Source organism: Tachyglossus aculeatus, chromosome 22 (assembly GCF_015852505.1).
Source record: "Tachyglossus aculeatus isolate mTacAcu1 chromosome 22, mTacAcu1.pri, whole genome shotgun sequence".
Lineage (NCBI taxonomy): Eukaryota > Metazoa > Chordata > Mammalia > Monotremata > Tachyglossidae > Tachyglossus > Tachyglossus aculeatus.
Window position 1 is genome coordinate 45,879,491 of NC_052087.1, and position 22,368 is coordinate 45,901,858.

Consider the following 22,368-nt stretch of genomic DNA (forward strand, 5'->3'; position numbering starts at 1 on the left):
ACAAGTAACTCCCATCTATATTACTCTATTTATTTATTTGTTTTACTTGTACCTATCTATTCTATTTACTTTATTTTGTTAGTATGTTTGGTTTTGTTCTCTGCCTCCCCCTTTTAGACTGTGAGCCCACTGTTGGGTAGGGACCGTCTCTAGATGTTGCCAATTTGTACTTCCCAAGCGCTTAGTCCAGTGCTCTGCACACAGTAAGCGCTCAATAAATACGATTGATGATGATCTTACCTCCTTCCCTTCCCCACAGCACCTGTATATATGTATATATGTTTGTACAGATTTATTACTCTATTTATTTATTTATTTATTTTACCTGTATATATCTATTCTATTTATTTTCTTTTGTTATTATTTATTTATTCATTTTATTCGTACCTATCTATTCTATTTTATTTTGTTAGTATGTTTGGTTTTGTTCTCCGTCTCCCCCTTTTAGACTGTGAGCCCACTGTTGGGTAGGGACTGTCTCTAGATGTTGCCGATTTGTACTTCCCAAGCGCTTAGTACAGTGCTCTGCACATAGTAAGCGCTCAATAAATACGATTGATGATGATGATGATGATCTGGACAGCAAGGTTGTAAGGCCTATGACAAGTAACTCTTGTCTGTACAAGGCTGTAATAGACAGCAGTGAGAATTCACAACCATCTTGTCGGTACTAACGGGTTCCCTGAAGTTCCCCATCACTCGCTCCCGCGTTGCTGTAACTCAATAAAAGGACAGCGGGAACGGAACTCGGGGCTGCTTGTCACTCGTACCACTCTCAGGAGGTGAAGAGGCAAGTAGTCAACCTTCCTCCTTTCCCGCTCTATCTGAACTCATGTCTCCGAGTCATTTTTCCCATCTGCGTCACCACCTTGGGTTCTCGAACCCTGCGGCCGATTTACACCGGTTAACCTATTTTGCACCCTACTTTTCGATAACACTATGTGCCAAGCACTGCCCTAAGCGCTGGGGTAGATAAAAGGTAATCAGGTTGTTCATTCATTCAGTACACAGATCACTGTGCTAAGCACTTGGAAAGTACAATTTGGCAACGGAAACAGTCCCTACCCAATAACAAGCTTTCAGTCTGGAGGGGGAGACAGATGTTCAAATAAATTACGGATATGAAAAGTGCCGTGAGGCTGCGGGTGGGGTGAATAAAGGGTACAAATCCAAGTACAAGGGCAAGGCAGAAGAGAGTGGGAGTAGGAGAAATGAGGGCTTAGTTGGGGAATCAATCAATCAATCGTATTTATTGAGCGCTTACTATGTGCAGAGCACTGTACTAAGCGCTTGGGAAGTACAAATTAATGAGACCTTAATAAGGCTTTGAAGGGAGGGACTTCCAGGCTAGCAGGAGGATGCAGGGAAGGGGTCAGCAGCAAGATAGACTGTGAGCCCACTGTTGGGTAGGGACTGTCTCTATATGTTGCCAATTTGTACTTCCCAAGCGCTTAGTACAGTGCTCTGCACATAGTAAGCGCTCAATAAATGCGATTGATGATGAAGATAGGCAAGTTGGATGTACGGTGAGTAGGTGGACATTAGAAGAGTGAAGTGTGCAGACTGGGTTGTAGGCAATCGAAGAGGTAAAATAGGAGGGGGCGAGCTGATTGAGTGCTTTAAAGCTGATGGCAAAGAATTTCTGTTTGATGCATAGGTTTGAGAAGACACGTGGCTTAGGAGACAGACTACTGGCCTGGGAGTCAGAAGGACCTGGGTTCTAATCCCAACTCCGCCACTTGTCTGCTGTGTGACCTTGGGTAAGTCACTTATCTGTGCCTCAGTTACCTCATCTGTAAAATAAGGTTCTTATTAAAATGGGGATTAAGACTGTGAGCCCCATGTGGGACAGGGATTGTGCCCAGCTTGATAAGCTTACTGTGAGCCAGTTGTTGGGTAGGGACCGCCTCTATATGTTGCCAACTTGTACTTCCCAAGCACTTAGTACAGTGCTCTGCACACAGTAAGTGCTCAATAAATATGACAATGAATGAATGAACCACCCCAGCGCTTAGTACAGTGCCTGGCACAAAGTAGGCACTTAATAGCATTAAAAAAAAAACACAGGGGCAGGCAATGCCAGTGAAGCCAAGGTTAGATGATGTTTCTGGGAGAAGGGGTTGGTTCAGAGTTTCTAAGGCATCTGAGTTCTAGGAGGATTAGGCTGGAGTACAGGCCATTAGATTTGGCTAGAAGGAGATCATGGGTGACCTTAGTGAGGGCAATTTTCATGGACCGAAGGGGACAGAAAGGAGATTGGAGGGGGTCAAGGAGAGAATTGGAAAGAGCACAAGACAGAGCCAGGAGACCTGGGTTTTTAATCTGGATCCACAACTTGCCTGCTGCCACTTAACTGCTCTGGGCCTCAGTTTCCTCATCTGTGACATGGGGATTAAATACCTGCTCTCCCTCCTTCTCAGACCATGAGACCCAGTTGGGAAGAGAACTGTCCCATAGATTGGATTCTGATTGTATTGTTTCTAGCCCAGTATTTATTAATCTACCGTATGCTCCCTGTTGCTTAGTACAGTGCCCTAAAAAGCACTCGATAATTTTTTTAAAGGTATTTATCAAGCACTTACTATGTGCCAGGCACTATACTAAGTACTGGGGAAGATATGAGACCATCAGGTTGGACAAAGTCCATTTCCCACATGGAGCTCACGGTCTTTTTTTTTTTTTTTAGTATTTGTTAAGTGCTTACTATGTGCCAAGCATTGTTCTAAGCGCTGGGGTAGATTGTCCCACGTTGGGCTCACAGTCTTAATCCCCATTTTAAAGATGAGGTAACTGAGGCACAGAGAAGTTGAGTGACTTGCCCAAAGTCACACAGCTGACAAGTGGCAGCCCCAGGATTAGAACCCACGACCTCTGACTCCCAAGCCAGGGCTCTTTCCACTAAGCCGGTCTTAATCCCCATTTTACAGATGAGGTAACCGCGGCACAGAGAAGTGAAGTGACTTGCCCAAGTCACACAACAGATAAGTAGCGGAGTGGGGATCTGAACCTCTGTCCTTCTGACTCTCATGCCCGTGCTCTATCCACTAGGCCATGCTGCTACTCTATTTATTTATTTTACTTGTACATTTCTATCCTATTTATTTTATTTTGTTGGTATGTTTGGTTTTGTTCTCTGTCTCCCCCTTTTAGACTGTGAGCCCACTGTTGGGTAGGGACTTTCTCTATGTGTTGCCAATTTGTACTTCCCAAGCGCTTAGTACAGTGCTCTGCACATAGTAAGCGCTCAATAAATACGATTGATTGATTGATTGATTGAAACCTCTCCAGTAGTCTGAACGGGCAATCGATTGATGACCTAACCCTGTTGGATTAGTTTGGTTCACTTTTGCTTCAAAAGCAATGCTTCTCGGGCCTCAAAGTCAATGACTGAACCAAATGTCCCTCAGTCAAAGCCACAAATATTTATGTGCCCATATAACCTTGGATTCGGATACACATTAAAGAATTGGGGCTGTAAACTTGGAAGACAAGCTCTCATCGCCTCAGGAATGTGTTGCCCTTTCTGTTCAAACTAGTCTAAACCATGCCAGAGGATTTTACATGCTTTAGTAGCATCGGAATAGTATAATTGTTGGCTCAACTTCGAGGGACACATTATTGGAAACACCTGCCTTCATGTCATGGGATACCCCCTAGCAGATTTCTTTTTTGCTCTGAAAAAAAGACAGCATTACCAAGCGGCTAGCAGGCACCTTCACCACAGGGCAAGTCGACCAGGTTGGGTCTCAGGAAGGTGGAAACTGCTAGTCAGTGACTCAGTTTCCCTTCCTTAAGGTTCTGGGTACAGGGTGGTTCCCCCCCGGGGCCCTTTGCTTTGGGGTGGGGTTCCACGGTTCCCTCAGAGGTGCTCCCAGATCTGTGGATCTGACTCCAACTGGTTGCTGAGAACTTTTGGGGCTCAAGCATCCAGCAAATGGATGCAAGTTGGATCCAGTGGATGCAATCTTGCAAGTTGGGGACTCAAAAAAGATTGGGAGGACCAGAGGGGCTGCTTGGGTCTGGGGAAGACCTCCTTTGGGAGGGGAAAAGGTAGGAACTAAGGGGGAGTGGAACAACCCCTCGCTTCCTTCTCTTCCGTCAACACTACTCCAAGTAGGGGGAGAGGGAGGGGAGGAGTCCGCCAGTCCAGGATTCATCCGGACCCGGGGAACCGTAACCCAAGCCTGAGGAGCGCCCTAAATGTTGTCTGGGTTCCCTTAGGTCCTCAACCAAAAGGGTCCCAACCTCAACCAACAGAACCAACTTGATGGATGGCAGCTCCTGGGGCGTAACGACGGCAGCAGTAGCAGCAGCAGCACACGTCGGAGTCAATTAAATGTTTTGGCTCAGGGTTCCAGGGATATATAAAAAAAGGCAGCAGAGATGCTTTGTGTGACAATAGTGTTTTAATACAATCATAGGACAGCTACGGAGTCACATTTAATCCATTCAGTACATTTTAGGTATTAATGGAAATATTGTACATCTTTATTAGCTATCAAGGCAATATAATTAAAATAATTTGGTTCTTATAGATAACGAGACCAACTACCATATTTGCTCCCAAAGTGTTGGTTACCTATTAACATTTGCACTGTTTTAAGTCACAGTATGTGAGTGAATAGTATAAAGAACCTTACTCTCCTATAGACTCAGAGTGAGACTATCTCTTCCTGTACACCAAACTGTAATCTCCTATTCTTGGTAATAGGTATATTTTGCAAGCATCGGAAGTAAGGTTATTTTCTTCTTATTTTTTTCTAAATCCCCGATAACAGAATCCTAGAAACAGTCATTTTTAAGGCAAGGTATTGAAATTTCTTTACACCCTTAGTTTTAAAAATAGAGAAATGAAAACTTTATTAAAGATCACCCACGCTCCAATGTACAGGTAACTGTGGGTACTATAAAGGCAGTAATAAAAACTTCAGTGCAAGTTCTACATTAGGTTCTTCAGGACAGAAAGTAAATAAAAGGAGCCCTGCTCTCTGAGCATGCCTGGACTCTCAAAATCCAAAACAAGTTAGAGAGAATGTTTCTGGCTGCAGGCCATCTAGTTGCATAATTATATTTATTTGACTAAACAAGGTATAAAATGTCATGAGACCACTTTGAAAACCTCAAATTGGTGTACTGGCCAGGTTTTGCTACCATTTTGGTCTGTTTTTTGTGTTTGCTTTGAATCTGCGCTTTTAAAACAGACTCATCTTGATTCCACATCGAGATAATGCTGATTTCCTTTAAACCCATTAAAAGTAGTGCAAAGAAGCTCAAATCAGTGCTATTCCTTCTAGTTTTTGGTCAGGACTGGAGATTAGATTTTACAGAAAACGCCATCATAAAGTGTGTTTTAAAAGTGACAGAAAGGCACAGTAATGAATTAAGCTATTATAGGGGAAACGTCAGCTAATTCTGAACCCCAATTAACTGTACAGTACTGAACATAATATACACTTTTCAGACGAAAGAGTTCAGACAGCTTTTAAAATTGCAGGTCAGTGTTTTAAAATTTCTAGTTCTAATATTTGTGCTCTAAGACACTGTGCTGTAGTAGTGACTGCAAAAAGGCAGTGCATATATTGCTTCCAATCAATGAAATGTTTCACAAAAACAGTACTCTGCTTTCCTGGGTCTAAGTGACTTGTGATTCTGTTGATGGAATGGAGTAAGTCTCAAAAGCGTAGAATGAACAGGAAATACAATCTAGTAGTTAGTTACAGTATATTCACTAGGTTACTTACAAGCTACTTAAGCAAAGGATAATTATATGCCAAAGAGAGCAACTACACCTGGGATGTTTTGATCTGCACTTTAAGTAGCCCATTTAAAAGTAACAACCAAGTATAAACATTCAAAAAGACAGTCTGAGATTATAAGGTAACAACAGCTACACAACCGTGTTAGGACCCCAAACGTGTTAGGCACCAAAATCATTTCAAGTGTTTATTCCATTTCCCCCCACTATCATCCCTATCATCAAAAGCCAGCCTTCTGTCCCCGCACCTTGCCCCCCCAAACCCTCCTTCCCCCCTACATCCCCTCTTTCTCCTAGGGGTTGGCTTTCCCGGAGTCACCGTTTGTGCAAAACCTAAGTCCATATTTAAGACTGCCCCATTCTTCGACACACTAACTCTCCCCGGTACTGCTGATTCTGCCAGTGACTTTACGGCAATCCGCAAGCTAAAAACCTCGGTCTGCGTATTACCAAAGCTTTGATGTGAGTTAGTCTGTTTGATACGGGGCTGGCCAGATCCAACACAAAGAGGAGCCAGAAATTCACATTTGCAGCTACTGCTTATGGCAGCGGCTGAATTTAATTCCATCGGACACTCCTGCTAGGCACCACGTTATAATATTAAGGGAAGCTATTCATTTTATCGAGTTACTGACATCGACTAAAATGAGGACAAAGAGCAACCATGCTAAGCCTGGTTAAATCAAGCATTCCCACATAATCCCGCTACCCTAACTCAATTTTAACCACGGCCCTGGCCTAAAATTTTGCTGGCCTTACCAAGAAAAAAGTAATTATTTTAGTGTGTTTTTGGAGGTGCCACTGGGTTCCGATTGGGCAGCAAGAGTCAGTTTTTAACTTACTCCATCAGGGAGCATCTTGAGTTTCCTCACAACACTGGCAGGAGAGCATTTCCTGTAGAGCCAATATTCATCAATCACCTCGTTTGGCCGTGGGGGTTGGCGTGCAACTAGGCATTATTCAAATAACTATCTGCACAGAGAACCAAGTCACAACTGTCGAGAAACGGAAAAATGTCTTCCCTTGGCAAAAACCAGAGGTGTAAAATATTTGCTTGTCTGTTTTTTCTAAATGGCAAGACCCGAAAAAGAGTTCACTAATGAGCAGGTCTGGGCAAAGCCCAGGAGTGAGGTAACAGGGAAGCACTTGAAGTTAAGGCACCGTTACTTATCGTTTCAGCTATTGGCCCTCGCTCTGCTAAGTATACTGAACACCGGACACTGGAGTTAAGACCCAAAACGCAGTGCTTGCTCTTTTTCTAGTTTCTCTCAACCTTTGAACTAGCTGTTTTCTTAACAAAGCTGCACACTTTACAATTTGCTCTGCAGTCATGATGTACAGCAGCTGGGTTTGGATGCCAAAATGTGGCACTTCTCCTTGACTTTGGTATTCTTATACGTATACAGTGGTAAGTATGATAAAAGACTTCAGCACGGCGAGGGATGAAACAAGACATGTTGTTGAAACAAAAAGCCATGACTCTGAATAAACCATGGATGGTCTATAACTTTCATTCCCTAAAAGTACTATACTTAAGAACTTGGTAAAATTATGTCTGGGGTGTGTAACTTTCTAACTTGAAAATTCAGATGGTTCCCATGAATTTCACAGTGTGAGTTTGGTGAGGGTTGGTCCAAAAGAAATGTGTTGAAACACAGCAAATCTACTGGAAAAATTTACAGATTTTGTCAAGTAGAAAAACTGTACAGTTCACACATGAACAGAATTGATCCATCTCCGCTTCTGTTTCTTCTAGTTGCAGGCCTTCATGCCAGCTCACACATAGGGCACTGCGGTCAGCTGGTACCACCGGACTGTCTCTTTGCTTAAGTTGAAATCTTTGAGAGGCAGGGTTACCCCGCCCAGGAAAAAATTCTCTCGTAAGGATTCTGCACTGAGCACGCTTAACTGGAGTTCTCTCTGCTTCAGAATCTCTTTGCTGTATCCACTGTACACGAGCTGGAGCAGAAGTGGAGAGACACAAATTCGGTTAAACTAGAAAAACTTTGAAAACCAGTGCAGGGCAGTAGTTCATTGGTAGTCTATTAAGTAATGGTAAAATGTCATACTTCCTTGAAGACCAGTTCAGAAGTCCTTCCACCCCTCTCCTGCCCCTCCATGTAGGGACAGCAAGGGTGATTTCCCTCATTGTTATCGTCAAAATAAAGAAAGAGTAAGAGCTGGCCAGACTCACCAAGCTGCCATGGCAGGAAAGATAAGGGGAGGGGCAAATGGTAAATCAGTGTGGGAAAAGTTAAGAATGACATTTGTATAGGATGTGAGAGGTGACAAGGGGTGAAATCCCAAAAGAGTACACTGAAACTTGTTTTATGCCATATGTTATGTGCTTACTATGTGCCAAGCATGAACTAGCTGCTGGAGTAGATTCAAGATAATCAGGTCAGTCACAAACCCCATCCCAAGTGAGACTCGGTCTAAATTCTAGTTATGCCGAGTTTTATAAAACACTTAATATTTTTATTTCCCCAACATATAAATAACAACAACAACAAAAAAACCCACAATGGGGCTCGGGGCTGATGCAATTCAAAGACCTTAAAATCAAGAATATGGCAACTTAATTGTCCTTCACCACACTGGACTCAACTTTGTTGGCACAATGGTTTGTTTACACTACTGAGAAACCCATCCTTTGACCTCGTACACTTTGCTGAAAGTTAGAATTTAATAACTGGATTGAATTTAGTGCTCTTGGCAGCACACCATGAACTAAGAAGTAATGTGGCCTAGTGCATAGAGCATGGGCTGGGAGTCAGAAAGACCTGGGTTCTAATACCGAATCAGCCACTTGTCTGCTGTGACCTTGGGCAGGTCACTTCACTTCTCTGTGCCTCAGTTACCTCAATTGTAAAATGGGGATTAAGACTCTGAGCCCCATGTGGGACAGGGACTGTATCCAACCTGATTAACATGTATCTACCCCAACACTTAAAACAGTGCCTGGCACAGACTGAGCGCTTAGCAAATATCATTTTTTTTTTAAATAAGCTAGTAATGACAAAGAGGAAAAGTTAAGGTTTATATTGTGAGCAAGTTCTCCCCCAGCTTCCATAAATGCATCTCTAAATGCATTAGAGAAGCAGCGTGGCTCAGTGGAAAGAGCACGGGCTTGGGAGTCAGAGGTCATGGGTTCAAATCCAGGCTCCGACAATTGTCAGCTGTGTGACTTTCAGCAAGTCACTTAACTTCTCTGTGCCTCAAGTCCCTCATCTGTAACATGGGGATTAAGACTATGAGCCCCACGTGGGACAACCTGATCACCTTGTATCCTCCCCAGCGCTTAGAACAGTGCTTTGCACATAGTAAGCACTTAAAAAATGCTATTATTATTTATTATTATTATTTATCATCCCGATAGAGGTCGGTTCATGGCCCTGCGTCACAGTGCCATTCAAGAATACAGCAAGAATCTAACATTTTTCACTCACCATTTCATTGAAAGTTGGGTTCCTCGTTTTGCGGGAAATCTTAGTTTTTCGTTTCGATGTTTTGTGAATATCCGGAAGGAGGTAAGTTTTCACATATGGATTTGGATCCGCTCCATCTTCTGTAACCTATAAAGGGAGGGATGTTTGCTCTGAAGCCCTACTTTATTTTAAGAATGTCTTCCAAGACTTATTTCTAAGAAGTATTTCGTATCTTATCGTTTCTCCTGTATAAAAGTCTATAATTACTCTTTAGTCGATTATCTCACCATTCAAAAAGAGTGACACAAATGAGCAATGAAATTTCACGAAAAGAGAAGACAAAATTCAATTCAGATGCTTTGCTGTCCTTAAAGGATCACTCACAAGATCTTTGATGTGCATCACCATGATGAAGAGTGTGCCATTTCGGTAAGAGACAGACAGCTTTACTGCTCCTCCGACTTGGCCTGAGGTAGGACTCGAGGGGCTCGCGTCTGAAAGAAGATTTTTTTTCATTTTTATCTTGTTCGCATTACATTAATCTATACTGCATTACGCTCAATAAATACCACTGATTGATTCACTGATGGATTAGTGTACTAAGCTTTCTTGACCATGGCTTACTGTGGGCAATAAAGTCTCACAGCAGACTATGTGGTAATAAGATCGACAGTTTTCTTCTCAGTTGCAATCTGCGAGGAATTTTTTTCCCAGAAGGAACGGACTGACTCACACCTGAGGACTTGTCTCACGCTGTGGCAACAGGGTGTGGAAGTGGATACATCTGTTCTAAGCTATAGCTAATGTGCATGTTTATTATTATTATTATTATCAACAATAATTATGGCATTTATTAAGCGCTTACTATGTAGCAGGCACTGTACTAAGTGTCTGGGTAGATACAAGATAATCAGGTCGGTCACAGTCCCTGTCCCACATGGGGCTCGCAGTCTTCATCCCCATTATACAGATGAGGGAACTGAGGCCCACAGAAGTGAAGTGACTTGCCCAAGGTATACAGCAGACAAGTGGCAGAACCAGAATTAGCACCCTTGTCCTCACTCAAAGGGGGAAAAACATGTTCCTACCTGCACACCTAGCAATTCCTTCAGCTTTCTCGTCACGAAGTAAAGGATGGAAAAAAGTACAAACAAGATCACACTAAATTTGAAGAAAAAAATACAAAACATTAGACTGAAGAATTACCCAACACACAAAAATGTACCTACAGAATTACATTTCTATATATATATATATATAAATAAAAAACCTCTGCAACTTCAGGTGAAGCATTCATCAAGCTCTGCAAGTAGCTATTCAGCTCAATTTTCCTTTTGGCAGCTACATCTTTTATGTGAGTTCTTCCCAGAACCATCCTATTAGGAAAGCTACAAAAGAAAAGCGAGAACAAGCTGTCCATCGTCTGTTTAAATTATTTGGCCTGAAGTAGAGTGAAATATAATGTCAATCTACAAAGTCTTTTAGTTCCTGACATAGGAAATAGAATGAAAAAAGTGTCACAATTTAAGGTGAAACACACAAATTCAGGCTAAGAGAGCACACTGATTTAGGAAAGTATTATCATTTTTTGGTCCTAAAACTGGAAAGATTGAATGATTTTTTTTCTTTTAAGTCTGTCTCCTTGGGGACATTAGAAGCTCTTACAACTAATTTGCTGTTTACTACCTGGTAAATTGCATATTGGCTAATTTGGGGACATGTTTTACTCTCATTAAAATCAATGATCCAGAGGGGCTCAGCAAGATGGTCTGCTTTGGAATGGTCTAGTTAAAGAAACTGTTGCAGTGAAGAACAGTTGTAAAAATAATAAAGTTCAAGGAGATTAGCAAACGCTTCCTGTATTCCAGATTTAGGACAGGAATCAATCTACCAACTACTCGACTCTCCCCAGAATTTAGTTCAGTGTTTTGCACAGAATTAAGAGCTCAATAAATACTACTGCCTGATTGATTGACAAGCAGGAAATCAGAGAGAAATGGAAACAAGAAAGGTACTCTGTTTTATTAGCCCCTCTGGGAGGAAAGCACACTTCGTAGCTCTCTGGGTAGAAAAGATGAACATTAAAATTGAAAATGTTACATTTTCAAGGGAGCTATTCCAAGATGTCTTTATTGCAATGAGGACTGTAAAGCCCTTGTTTAGCATTCTTCAGGACCTTAATTTACCACTTAGAATTTAATGACAATTTCAACTTGACTTTGGCCTTTGAATCTTCCTTTTGTTACTTTATAAATAATCCAAATTAGGAGTGCCAACATAGAATGTTGAGAACATACCCTGGTAACTTCCAAAGAGGAAAGAGAATACCCAGTTTGTTGTGCAGTTCCTGGAATTCATCAAATGTCCGGAAGACAAAAGTTGGTTCAAGCTGTCCTTCTCTCAGAACTCGGACGACGTAAATCTGAAGAGGAAACCCACCGCCAAAATCAGAAACATTACCCTTGCACTTGAGATTCCCACAAACAAGGCTCTGAGGCAAAAACTGTCCTTCCTAACACATTATTATTATGAGCGTATTTGTTATGTGCTCACTAAGTGTCAAACGCTGTTCGAAGCGCTGGGGTAGATACGAGTTAATCAGGTTGGACATGGAGTGCACAGTCTAAGTAATCAGTGGAGTGTACCACAGTTTCGGGAGCAGCTAGAATGGGGGACCCAGCTGACTCAGGATTTCATGAGTTGGGGGTGCGGGGGGAGATTCTGGAAGCAGTGGAGGATGCAGAGGTAATAAGAATGGTATTTGTTAAGTGCTTACTGTGTGCCAAGCACTGTTCTAAGCACTGGGCCTGTCCGACCTTGGGCTCACACAGATGGTTCCTCTAGGAAGTGTCATGTTTCTTCCCCTCATACCCCGCCTTGCTCCTCTCCTCTCCTTTCCTCCCCTGGCTTCTTTGACGTACGACATGCTATGGACTGCCACGGCAGGGGTTAAGGGAAGGGTGTTCTTTCCTTTCATGGCCTGGTGACATGTTTAAGAGGGGCTTTCAAAATATTTCTGGCCTGGGCAACGTGAACCTTTGAAAACAGGAACATTTACATCACCCAGTGGTATGAAACATATACCTCTGGTCTTGGCAACCCAGAAACTGTCACTCTTGATTAGTGGGACAATAAAAGGAAACTAGGCAGTTTACATTTGGTATGGAAGGAAAGAGTATGAGAATAAGCAAACGGTGATTAATAATTTAACAAGCATAGCTACCTTAAAAGTGATTCTATGCATACTACTACTTCCTTTTAGCCTAACAACTAGAGTTGCTAGTTACTTGCCAACCAGGTTTGGAGGAGGGGAGGAGGGCATGTGAGTTTTGTTTTGGCAGATGGAAGACTGGAAAGACCGTAAAGTCTGAACTATATTTATTCCTTGCTTTTGAATCAGAACAACAGGCAAAAAAGAAGCATTTAAGTATGGTAAATGCCAGCAAAAAAAGTAAAGAAAGAATGGCAGAAAGATGAAAGTTCACGGGTGTGTTTACAAACTGAAACAATGAAACCAAACCAACTTACATAATGTTTATCTGGATTGTATTTCTTGTGGTATGTGAAAACAGACGCTTCCTTGATTCGACCATCTTGTTTAAAGGAGTACGCTTTGGGTGAAAATGACAGAATGGGCTCATCATTAGAGGGGAGTCCAGAAAAACGTAGCTGGGCAAGGTTGTGAATGAAGAAGTTAAACTTTGTGGCGACACTCCCCAAGCTTGACTCAATCAGTCTGAAAGACAACCGGACAACTTATTGAAAGACAACCATGAAGCTTAAGTGCTCAAGTGCCATTTGAAAAGCATTTCCTGAATTCTTTATGCACCAAAAAACGTAAAACACACTTGACTCTCAATGGCTTATACACAGCAGTTGAAGGTTTGACTAGAGGTGCCCCTTTCTCAATGGCTTATACACAGGTTTGACTAGAGGTGCCCCCTGGTCTACCAGCCTAAATTTTCCATATTGTGGTACCCACATGGGAAACACGAGGCATGATTTTAGATTCCCCCTGAAAAAATGCAGAGAGGAACAAGGCAGCACATGTGCCAGGGTGGCCAAATCTCACAAACGGAAGAACTAAAAACCAAAAGCATAATGTGGCCGAGAATTGCGGATCAAAAAATATTCCACTAATGGAGCGGTTCTCACGTGCTCTGTGGGAAAGGTGGCGGAGAGCAGATGGAGCCCTGTGGGGAAGTGCTGGTGAGCAAGGGGCAGTTGGAGCATGAGCTGGAGGAAGGCTGGGGGTACCGTGACATTCCCTAGTCCCCAGCTCGGGCTCAAATGGAGGCCTTGCCGCTGCCAACTGACAGGGCTGGCGCAGCAGCAGAATCCACAACACAGCCATGATGAAAAACTAACCACAAAGCACACGTTCCCTAGCTATTCACCGCAAGACACGGCAACTGAAGAAGAGCTCTCCGGGGTTTACGAGCCGCAGTTCGGCTTCCCTTGACATATGCTTTGCTTCTGATTTTCTTGGGAAGATGTGGTTGGAGAAACCTGGATTGTTAGCTGTTTACTAGTGCTCTTTCTTTCTTTTCACTGGCACTGTATGACCACGAAAGGACAAAACTCCCCTCAATTTATGCATCACCAATTTTTTAAATAAAACACCCTCCCCACTCTCCTCATCTTTCCTGTCTTCCCCATATGGAATCAACTAGCTGCTATGCTTCGCTGCCCCTTCCCACTGTATGACACACTGTGGGAGACTACAATGTGGATTATGGGCTGATTGCTCGGGCTTCAGGAGCACCAATCCTTCCCGGAATGGAGATGCTTTTGGGCTCCATCTTGGGGAGTGGGGAGAGAAATGAGGGTTTTCAGGAGCAGGGTTCCTTGCTGAGGGAGTAATTCCTCTCCACCTCCCCGCAGAGCCTGTGAGGCACTAGTTCTTCAGGCCCTTAATACTGGAGGTCCCACGCAACCGCCCAACTCCCCCGCCTCTAAAAACTGGCCCTGGAGGGGGAACTGAATCACCTGCCCCAGGAAACAGAACCTGCCTGGCTTGTGATCAGAAAAGGAGCCAACCTTATGTAATAACACACACCAGGGGACGTTCTTGGAATCCTGGAGTTGGAGGTAACTTTAATAAGTTATCCATCCTGGCCCTATCTCTTCAGATGAATGACTAAACCAGTCAGAACAGACTGCATCTATTCTTTCCTTAAAAACAGTTAATGAGGAATTCTCCAAAACCTTCCGTTATAGCCTCTTCAGCATTTTGTCACCATGGTTATCAAGAAATTCTTTCCTATAAAACCTCTCCTGCTAAAACATTAAAGCCAACTTCCTCGTGGACATGAAACATGACTATTTGGCATCTTCTCCAGAAGGCCCTTTGCAGACAGTTGATCTTAATTACCCCCTAGCTTTGTCTCCTCTAGGCTAAAGCCAATCGTTTGATCTGGACTCACACACACATACCTTCCAGCCTTCTAAAATTACTTTCGTCCCTCCTCTCTAGCCTTTCTCCAGTTTCTCCACATCCTCTGTATAGTGGACCCATGCTGGACACAAGATTCCAATAAGCAATTACAAGTACAGAGTCTGATGGGAGGGTTACTTAACCCTTATATGTCACACTCCTAGCAATACATTCCAAAAACAGGTTGATCGCTCTAAGATTGTTCCACAGAGGATGACAAGTTCTTCCCTCATGCCCCCAGAGGGTGAATGTTCAACTGAATTTCCATTGGGAAGACTAACGCTCAAAATCTACCCGGACATCCCGACAATTTGTGGGGAAGAGGAAGGAAAGTCTGCAAATGAGTTTCAGTACTTTGCCAGAAAAGAGAAAACCTGAAACATGAAAAAAAATCTTTGATGCTCTAAGGAGATAAAAAGACACAAGTTTCAAGAAGAACTTTGATGAGGACTAGTCTTGAAGACCATTTTTTCAAAGAATAACGCTAGTATATATCTCAAAAGCTCTCACTGACTACTGAGTTGTACTTTAACCAAAGTGAGAGTCTCATCATTTTGACTGTGGAGAAAGATCCTGTGAAATTTTTACTGGTTAAAAAATCTTTGGGTTTGTACTTTTTTAAAAATCTTGTTCGATGCGGAATAAAAGAAAAAATGATAAGAAGCAGGGGCAACTAGCACTTCCCCACAGCCATTAGCTACTGGAGAATATAGGAGCTGCAGTGGTTTGCAGTTTGTTAGTCCTAACAGGAGCCAATGAGAACAGAATTTTTTCAAGAACACTTAAATTCTCATGCTAATATATTCTTTGTTAATGGGATATTACCTCCACACTAAAAAGCCATGCCAAAGGAGCTTGAATAATTGAAATCCAAAACTATCACTTTGGTCAATGCTTTCAAATTCTCCACCATATTTTTAGCAGGGATGATCAGAAGCAGTTAAACTAACCAGTTTGAGTTTCACTTCCTTGTCTTTCCCCTGGCCAGCCCCTGGGGAGGAACTTAACAAGACACACACAGTGGCTAAAAAGCAGGCAGCCAAACAGAGAAGTGGAAGCTAAAGGCCTGGATATTAGGGTCTTGAATTATTCAATGCTAACTGTACACGGAAACACCGAGCATGTGTTCGAGCTCCATCCCTGAGGCACTTAGATGTTTTATACCGTGTAAAGAAAATTGTGGCTTCTGCATCTGTATTTTGGGGTTGGAGAGCATCTCGAACATATTTCAAATCTTGAATGCTTGTAAGTTCAGGTAACCCTGATGGAATCATCTGTTGAAGACAAAAAAGATAATAATAATAGAAGTTTCTTTTAGAAGATGTTTTAAATCCTTTTTGGAAAACTTTAAGTGGTTTTGGCTTAGAGCTAAATTAATTCATTCACTTGGCTCACAGTAAGAGCCATGGCTGGTATTTTTACAGTACTTCACTAGCACAAGAATTTTCAACCAAAATGATAAAACAGCATCGTGTCACGACCCCCCCGCCCCCCAAAACAGGAGTGATGCTAACTGCACAAAAAGTTCTGTTTAAGAAGGGGAGTTACCAGTGAAAGTAGGTTAAGGAACAGACTTGTTTGCTTCCTTATCAAGTTATAGGCTTGGCAGCAGAGGTCCACAAACAGCTGGAAACGAATACTGGGCTTTTCGCCTCCGTTAATAACATAGGCCATATCTGAGGTTAGCACAAAAGGAGCCCGATCCCTGTTTAAAAAGAAACAGAACACCCCCCCCCCCCCCAACCCACTGTTACTTTTAGAATAATATTCAAGTAGCATTAATGCTAACACACAGTTCAAGATCTAAGGCAGTAACTATCACCCTTGCCTAGATTTTAGCTTTTCACCCTACTTGGGAGGCAGTTAATGCACACATGGTCAGAAATATATGCCGACTTTTATATACCTGGCACATTCCTAAGGAACGCTTTAAGAAACTATTATAAATGAGGGCTTACTGCCATTTGTCTGAGTACACACAGAAAAACCAGATGTATTTGTGGGTAACCATTCAGTTATCTAGATGCTTTTTTCACTGCCGTCATAAATTTGTAGAAAATTGAAGACCAAAGCATTTTAAAACTTGCTTGAGGCCCTGACCTGGATTTCAAGGGTAAGCCTCGTAAACAATTTTCATCATTCCTTCTGGTTTAGAGGCTTAGCAAAAACGATACATTTTAGTACATCTGCATCACATTAAATAGTATGCCAACAATTCTAAGGAGAACAATTGATGCAGACAAATTTTAAAAAGATTTGCTATTAAACTCAACCAAAAATGTCTATATCAACCTTTAATTGCAGGCATGCCAATATTTATCTGCTCTCAACTGCCCACAGAAGACTGACTCCAATTGTGTAATTCAAAAAAGCATCTGCTTTTATTCTAAAATGCTTTCCACGGGCAAAAAATACCTTTTAAAACTACCAAACATCTGTGCGTGGCCCAGAAACTTCCCAAAATCAATGTGAAACATATGTCCAGTGCTTCGAAGCATGATATTATCATTGTGACGATCACAGATTCCTAAAACGTAGGTGGCTACACAACATCCAGCACATGAATAGATGAAGTTCTCGGAAGCCTGAAATGAAAAGTACAAGTCATAAGAATCGTAAAACTAAAGAAGCCTGGGAAAAAAACAAAAACAAGAACAACAAAAAAACCCCTAAAAGATAATTCACTAGGCTATTCAAAACTGTATTAGCCTACCTTCCCTTACCATGGTTCAAGCTAAACAAGACTGGAATTTTTACTTGGTTTACTTGGTAAATGCTTACTCCCTCTAGGCGAGTGGTCACTGCAAGGCTAATTCAAATGTTTTTAAATGTTGAGGAAGTGTACAAGCGTTAAGTCCAACTTACCCTAGGACATATGAAAATGCTTTTTTCCATTGTAAAAAGTACAACAGGGGCATGATCGTTTGCCAAAAAAGCACTTTCCAATCAATTATTTTTAGCCTGTGCTCTTATCTGTAGCTTGTCTTCTGGTGTACAGTTTAGTCGTGAAGATGGATGCCATGAAGGGCACCCAATACAGTTTTTTCAGACAACCTTTGTTGTCACTGTGCGTGATAGAATCGCTGGGCTGGATAAACCCTTCTTTGGATGCAGTACGGAACTGCTTATCAATCAACGATATTCACTGAGTGCATACTCTGTGCAGTAAACTGTTCTAAATGCTTAGGAGAGTACAATATGACAGTTTGTGGACATGTTCCCTGCCCATTATGAGCTTATAGTCTAGAGGGGAGACAGACAGGACTATAAATAATTTACGGATATAAACATAGGTGATGTGGGGCTGAAAGTGGGGTCAATACCAAGTGCCCAAGGGTAAAGATCCAAGTGCACAGATGATGAAGAAGGGGGAGGGAGTTGGGGAAATGAGGGCTTAATCAGGGAAGGCCTCTTGGAGGAGATGTGGTCTTAAGGCTTTGAAGGTGGGGAGAGTGGTTGACTGGCACATATGGAGGAGGAGGGAGATGTGGGTCAGAGGGAGAAAGTGGGCAAGGGTTTGGTAGTGAGAAAAAAGGGATCAAGGAAATGTAAGAAATCAGCGAGGTAAGGTAGGAGGAGGTGAACTGATTGAGTGATTTAAAGCTGATTATAATGATATTCTGTTCGATGTGGATGCGGATGACCAACCATGGCTTGTTCTTGAGGCGTGAGGCAATGCTTTAGAAACATGATCTGGCACCAGAGTGAAATATGTACTGGAGTGAGCAGAGACCGGAGGCAAAGGGGTCAACAAGGAGGCTGATGCAGTAGTCAAGGCGGGGATAGGATAAGGGCTTGAATTAACATGGTAGCAGTTTGGATGGAGAGGAAAGGTCAGAGTTTACCGATGTTGTGAAGGTTGAATGGACAGGACTTGGTGACACTGAATATGTGGGTTGAATAAGAAAGATGAATTGAGGGTAACGCCAAGGTTACTGGTTTATTAGAAGGGAGAAAGGAAGAGCTATCTAGAGTGATGGAAAAGTCAGTGAGAGGACAGGGTTTGGGTGGGAAGATAGGGAGTCCTGAAGCTGTCACCCAAACCTGCCGGTCTCAGCTCCGCAACATTGCCAAGATGCGCCCTTTCCTCTCCATCCATACCGCTACCCTGCTCATTCAAGCTCTCATCCTTTCCCGTCTGGACTACTGCATCAGCCTTCTTTCTGATCTCCCATCCTCGTGTCTCTCACTACTTCAATCCATACTTCATGCTGCTGCCCGGATTATCTTTGTCCAGAAATGCTCTGGGCATATTACTCCCCTCCTCAAAAATCTCCAGTGGCTACCAATCAATCTGCGCATCAGGCAGAAACTCCTCACCCTGGGCTTCAAGGCTCTCCATCACCTCACCCCCTCCTACCTCACCTCCCTTCTCCAGCCCAGCCCGCACCCTCCGCTAATCTCCTCACCGTACCTCGTTCTCGCCTGTCCCGCCATCGACCCCCAGCCCACGTCATCCCCCGGGCCTGGAATGCCCTCCCTCTGCCCATCTGCCAAGCTAGCTCTCTTTCTCCCTTCCAGGCCCTGCTGAGAGCTCACCTCCTCCAGGAGGCCTTCCCAGACTTAGCCCCTTCCTTCCTCTCCCCCTCGTCCCCCTCTCCATCCCCCCATCTTACCTCCTTCCCTTCCCCACAGCACCTGTATATATGTATATATGTTTGTACATATTTATTACTCTATTTATTTATTTTACTTGTACATAGCTATTCTATTTATTTTATTTTGTTAGTATATTTGGTTTTGTTCTCTGTCTCCCCCTTTTAGACTGTGAGCCCAATGTTGCCAATTTGTACTTCCCAAGTGCTTAGTACAGTGCTCTGCACATAGTAAGCGCTCAATAAATACGACTGATGATGATGATGATGATAATAATAATAATAATGGCATTTATTAAGTGCTTACTATGTGCAAAGTGCTGTTCTAAGCGCTGGGGAGGGGGATACAAGGTGATCAGGTTGTCCCATGGTGGGCTCAGTCTTAATCCCCATTTTACAGATGAAGTAACTGAGGCACAGAGAAGTTAAGTGACTTGCCCAAAGTCACACAGCTGACAATTGGCGGAGCTGGAATTTGAACCCATGACCTCTGACTCCAAAGCCCGTGCTCTTTCCAATGAGCCACACTGCAGCAGTTTAGTTTGAAAGGTTATTGGAACATCCAGGTAGAAATGTCCTGAAGGCAAAAGGAAATGCGAGACAGCACAGGACAGAAGTCTGGACTGGAGAGGTAAATTTGGGAATCATCTACCTAAAGATGATAGTTGAAGCCACAGGAGAGAATGCATCCTTTTGAAGTTCATTAAAATTGTCTGTTTTAGATAATAAAGTTCCAACTTCCTATATGTACACAGCCTAATGTGGAAGCAGATTCCTAATGAGTGCTACTAAATAATGATGAGGAATCAATTACTAAAAACAATAGTATCTCAAAATGAGAATTCTTGATTTTTCACTCCAGTGCTCTTAGGCCTAAGGTTTTCTCTTTGAATCAAGTTACTTTGTTTTATTAATATTTAGCCTCTCGTGCCTACAACTGAACAGGTAAGAGTAAAAATTGCCTTCCTGCTTAACTACACAGTAATATAGATGCTCTGAAATTAAGTGTATAAAAAACTGCTGTCGTATTTAATTTTGCTGAATTTGGAGCTGTTTTCTCTTTTGCCTTCTTGTGTCTCATTCTTTATGAAGTTTATGTTCCAAAAGAGCCCGCAGTACTCCAGTCTGGTTTTTCCTTGACAATTGATTCTCAGTCATCAGCTGGGATGCAGCATTGCCTGAGGCTTTAACTATGTCTTGAGAATTTCCGCTGGAGTCCTTCCTTTCCATTTCCTAATTCTTCCCCTTAGGGCAGGTGTTTGGTTGTCCTGTCATCATTCATTCTCATGTGTTCCACCCAGCATAGCTGTGCTGAGGAGAGTTAGGAGACTGATTTTACTCCAGAACTTTACTGTTTGTGAGCCTGTCTGGTCATCTGATTTAAAGCACTCAATCGGCTTGCCCCCTCTACCTTATCTCATCGATCTGCTACTACAGATTAGCCTTCACACTTCACTTCCCTTCTGCCAGTTTGCTCACTGTACCCTGATCTCTTCTATCTCCCCACCAATCCCTTCCCCATTTCTTCCCTCTGGCGTGGAACTCCTTTTCCCTTCATATATGCCGGACTACCACACTCCCCACCCTCAAAGTCTCATTAAGATCACATCACCTCCAAGAGGCCTTCCCCGATTAAGTCCTCTTTTCCTCCAACTTCCTCTCCCCTCTATGTCATCTATGTTCTTGGATCTGTACGCTTGGGAAGTTGGTACTGACCCCAACTTCAGCTCCACAGCACCTATGTCCATATCCATAAATTATCTATTTATATTAATGTCCATCTCCCCCCCTAGACTGTAAGCTCATTGTGGGCATGGAACACATCTCCCAACTCGGTTCTATTGTACTCTCCCAAGCGCTTAATGCAGTGCTCTGCTACAGTAAGTGCGTTAAGGGCTCACTAAATACCACTGATTGATCGACAATGTTGAGTATAGCTTATTACCTTTTCGTATTCTTCTTCAGAAGGATTATACTTCCTCAGCCACTCTGCAAGTGGCTTATCTTTAAATGATCCTGTCACACCATATTCCACTTGGATTTTCCTGAGAGTATCAGAAGTTGGAACAAGCTCCACCATGCCTTTAACGACAAAAACAATCAAATATGCACCAGTGCCAAAAAGAGCTAATCTTTATTTCAGCTTAGGGTAGTTTAGGGTAGATTTAGCCACCTAAAACTCAACATGTTCAAAACTGAACTCCTTGTCTTCCCTCCCAAACCCTGCCCTCTCCCTGACTTTCCCATCACTGTTGACGGCACTACCATCCTTCCCGTCTCACAAGCCCGCAACCTTGGTGTCATCCTCGACTCCGCTCTCTCATTCACCCCTCACATCCAAGCCGTCACCAAAACCTGCCGGTCTCAGCTCCGCAACATTGCCAAGATCCGCCCTTTCCTCTCCATCCAAACCGCTACCCTGTTCGTTCAAGCTCTCATCCTATCCCGTCTGGACTACTGCATCAGCCTTCTCTCTGATCTCCCATCCTCGTGTCTCTCCCCACTTCAATCCATACTTCATGCTGCTGCCCGGATTGTCTTTGTCCAGAATCGCTCTGGGCATGTTACTCCCCTCCTCAAAAATCTTCAGTGGCTACCAATCAATCTGTGCATCAGGCAGAAACTCCTCACCCTGGGCTTCAAGGCCGTCCATCACCTCGCCCCCTCCTACCTCACCTCCCTTCTCTCCTTCTTCAGCCCAGCCTGCACCCTCCGCTCCTCTGCCGCTAATCTCCTCACCATTAGGCCTCGTTCTTGCCTGTCCCGCCATCGACCCCCGGCCCATGTCATCCCCCTGGCCTGGAATGCCCTCCCTCTGCCCATCCACCAAGCTGGCTCTCTTCCTCCCTTCAAGGCCCTACTGAGAGATCACCTCCTCCAGGAGGCCCGCCCAGACTGAGCCCCCTCCTTCTTCTCCCGCTCTTCCCCCTCCCCATCCCCCCACCATACCTCCTTCCCCTCCCCACAGCACCTGTATATATGTAAATATGTTTGTACGTATTTACTACTCTATTTATTTATCTTACTTGTACATATCTATTTATTTTATTTTGCTAATATGTTTTGTTTTGTTTTCTGTCTCCCCCTTCTAGACTGTGAGCCCGCTTCTGGGTAGGGACCGTCTCTATATGTTGCCAAATTGTACTTCCCAAG

General features: G+C 43.2%; 1 protein-coding gene across 2 annotated transcripts in view; it reads right to left on the reverse strand.

The window, feature by feature from the left end:
• Nucleotides 1–4,396: 4,396 nt before the first annotated feature.
• Nucleotides 4,397–22,368, reverse strand: part of PIK3C2A (phosphatidylinositol-4-phosphate 3-kinase catalytic subunit type 2 alpha) — an 82,245-nt gene continuing 64,273 nt past the window's right edge. For both annotated transcript variants that reach the window (XM_038764006.1, XM_038764005.1), the window contains exons 23-33: nucleotides 21,161–21,297; nucleotides 17,036–17,205; nucleotides 16,169–16,325; nucleotides 15,785–15,894; nucleotides 12,712–12,919; nucleotides 11,481–11,605; nucleotides 10,454–10,571; nucleotides 10,272–10,344; nucleotides 9,568–9,677; nucleotides 9,205–9,330; nucleotides 4,397–7,714 (exon numbers count right to left, since the gene is read on the reverse strand). In XM_038764006.1, the coding sequence (XP_038619934.1) occupies nucleotides 7,532–7,714; nucleotides 9,205–9,330; nucleotides 9,568–9,677; nucleotides 10,272–10,344; nucleotides 10,454–10,571; nucleotides 11,481–11,605; nucleotides 12,712–12,919; nucleotides 15,785–15,894; nucleotides 16,169–16,325; nucleotides 17,036–17,205; nucleotides 21,161–21,297 (1,517 nt within the window). In that variant the 3' untranslated portion in view covers nucleotides 4,397–7,531. The remainder of the gene's footprint in view (nucleotides 7,715–9,204; nucleotides 9,331–9,567; nucleotides 9,678–10,271; nucleotides 10,345–10,453; nucleotides 10,572–11,480; nucleotides 11,606–12,711; nucleotides 12,920–15,784; nucleotides 15,895–16,168; nucleotides 16,326–17,035; nucleotides 17,206–21,160; nucleotides 21,298–22,368) is intronic.